The 1,393-nt window shown below is 53.6% G+C and overlaps 1 protein-coding gene across 1 annotated transcript in view; it reads left to right on the top strand.

Moving 5' to 3' along the window:
• Positions 1 to 1,393, top strand: part of CPT1A (carnitine palmitoyltransferase 1A) — a 76,246-nt gene that overhangs the window by 46,559 nt on the left and 28,294 nt on the right. Inside the window, exon 9 of the mRNA XM_042781508.1 lies at positions 856 to 1,051. Within this exon, the coding sequence (XP_042637442.1) occupies positions 856 to 1,051 (196 nt within the window). The remainder of the gene's footprint in view (positions 1 to 855; positions 1,052 to 1,393) is intronic.

The raw sequence follows: 1,393 nt of genomic DNA on the forward strand, positions 1-1,393 counted from the left end.
ATTGGCAGTGAGTTTGGTGTTTTAAATTTTAACGCTCTATCTATGCAACTCCTTGCACCATCCCTCCCCTGGGGCGGGGCAGAACATTCTCGGAATTTCCAGGCTACGTTGGTTCCATTGCCTTTTGATTTTTTAGCTGCTTACACTTTCTAACTCACTGCTTTTTTAATTGTATATCACCTTCCTCTTCTAGTTCTGAGTGTGTCTTTTGCGATCTTCTCCCTAAGTCTCCTGTCTCCTGCAGCCGTGACTGCCCCACATGCAGCTGTCCCTGGGACGGCAGGAGCAGTAATTGTTGCATGACCTGACTTCCCCACCTTCCCTCTGGGTGAAGCGCTGTGATGAGAAATTTTCACAGGCTCTTCATTTTAGTAACTTCTCTCTCCCTCCTGAGAATGCTTTCTTGATTGCCCTGTTGTAAAGTGATGAATACAGTATAAGGATGTGGTCTGCTTGCTGGCTGTGGGAACAAATGCTTCGTGGGTATTGTATTATATCCATTTTGCAGATGGGAAAACTGAGGCTCAGAGGGCTGCTCTGTCCCCCGGATCGTGCCTCCAATGCGAGTGGAGCTGGGCTTAGACAGTGGGTCTGTCTGATTCTGTGTTTTCCGTTGCCATTGAGTGGGCTCCGGCCCTGCCCCCTCCTCGGTGGCTGCTGCTTGAGCCCACTGTTCCAGCCACCGTACCCGCCCATCTTACCCCACACTCGCTCGTTTGCAGACTCTTGAAAGGGGAGCATGAAACGGAATAGTCCCGTGTAAATGGCCGTTTGGAAAGCAGAGACTGTAAGTGTGTTTAAACTGCTCTGACCCGTGACTGAGTCTTGTCTCTCCCGTCGGCGCCGTGGCCGCAGACACCATACAGCACATAAGAGACAGCAAGCATATCGTTGTCTACCACCGAGGACGCTACTTCAAGGTCTGGCTGTACCACGATGGCCGGCTGCTGTGGCCCCGCGAGATCGAGCAGCAGATACAGAGGATTCTGGACGACCCGTCGGAGCCCCAGGCGGGAGAGGCGAAGCTGGCCGCGCTCACCGCGGGAGAGAGGTGGGCAGCCCAGCCGCTCTTGTAATGGCGGATCTGTGAGCTCTAAGGTACCCCCTGGGTGGTGTAAAAGGAGCCCTGGTGTAGCAGGGGTTAAAGTGCTTGACTGCAGACCAAGAGGTCGGTGGTTCAAACCCATCAGCAACTCCACAGGAGAAAAGACCCAGCAATATGCTCCTGTAAAGATTGCAGTCTAGGAAATCCTGTGGGGCACTTCCACTCTGTCCTCTAGGGGCGCTGTGGGTCAGAATGGACTCCAGGCAGTGGGTGTGGTTTGGGCTTTGCTTCTGTGAAGACTGACAGCCTTGGAGACCCTGTGGGCAGTTCCACTCTGTCCTCTAGGGG

This window comes from Orycteropus afer, unplaced genomic scaffold, assembly GCF_000298275.1.
Source record: "Orycteropus afer afer isolate SDZICR_OR568_19922 unplaced genomic scaffold, OryAfe1.0 scaffold00130, whole genome shotgun sequence".
Lineage (NCBI taxonomy): Eukaryota > Metazoa > Chordata > Mammalia > Tubulidentata > Orycteropodidae > Orycteropus > Orycteropus afer.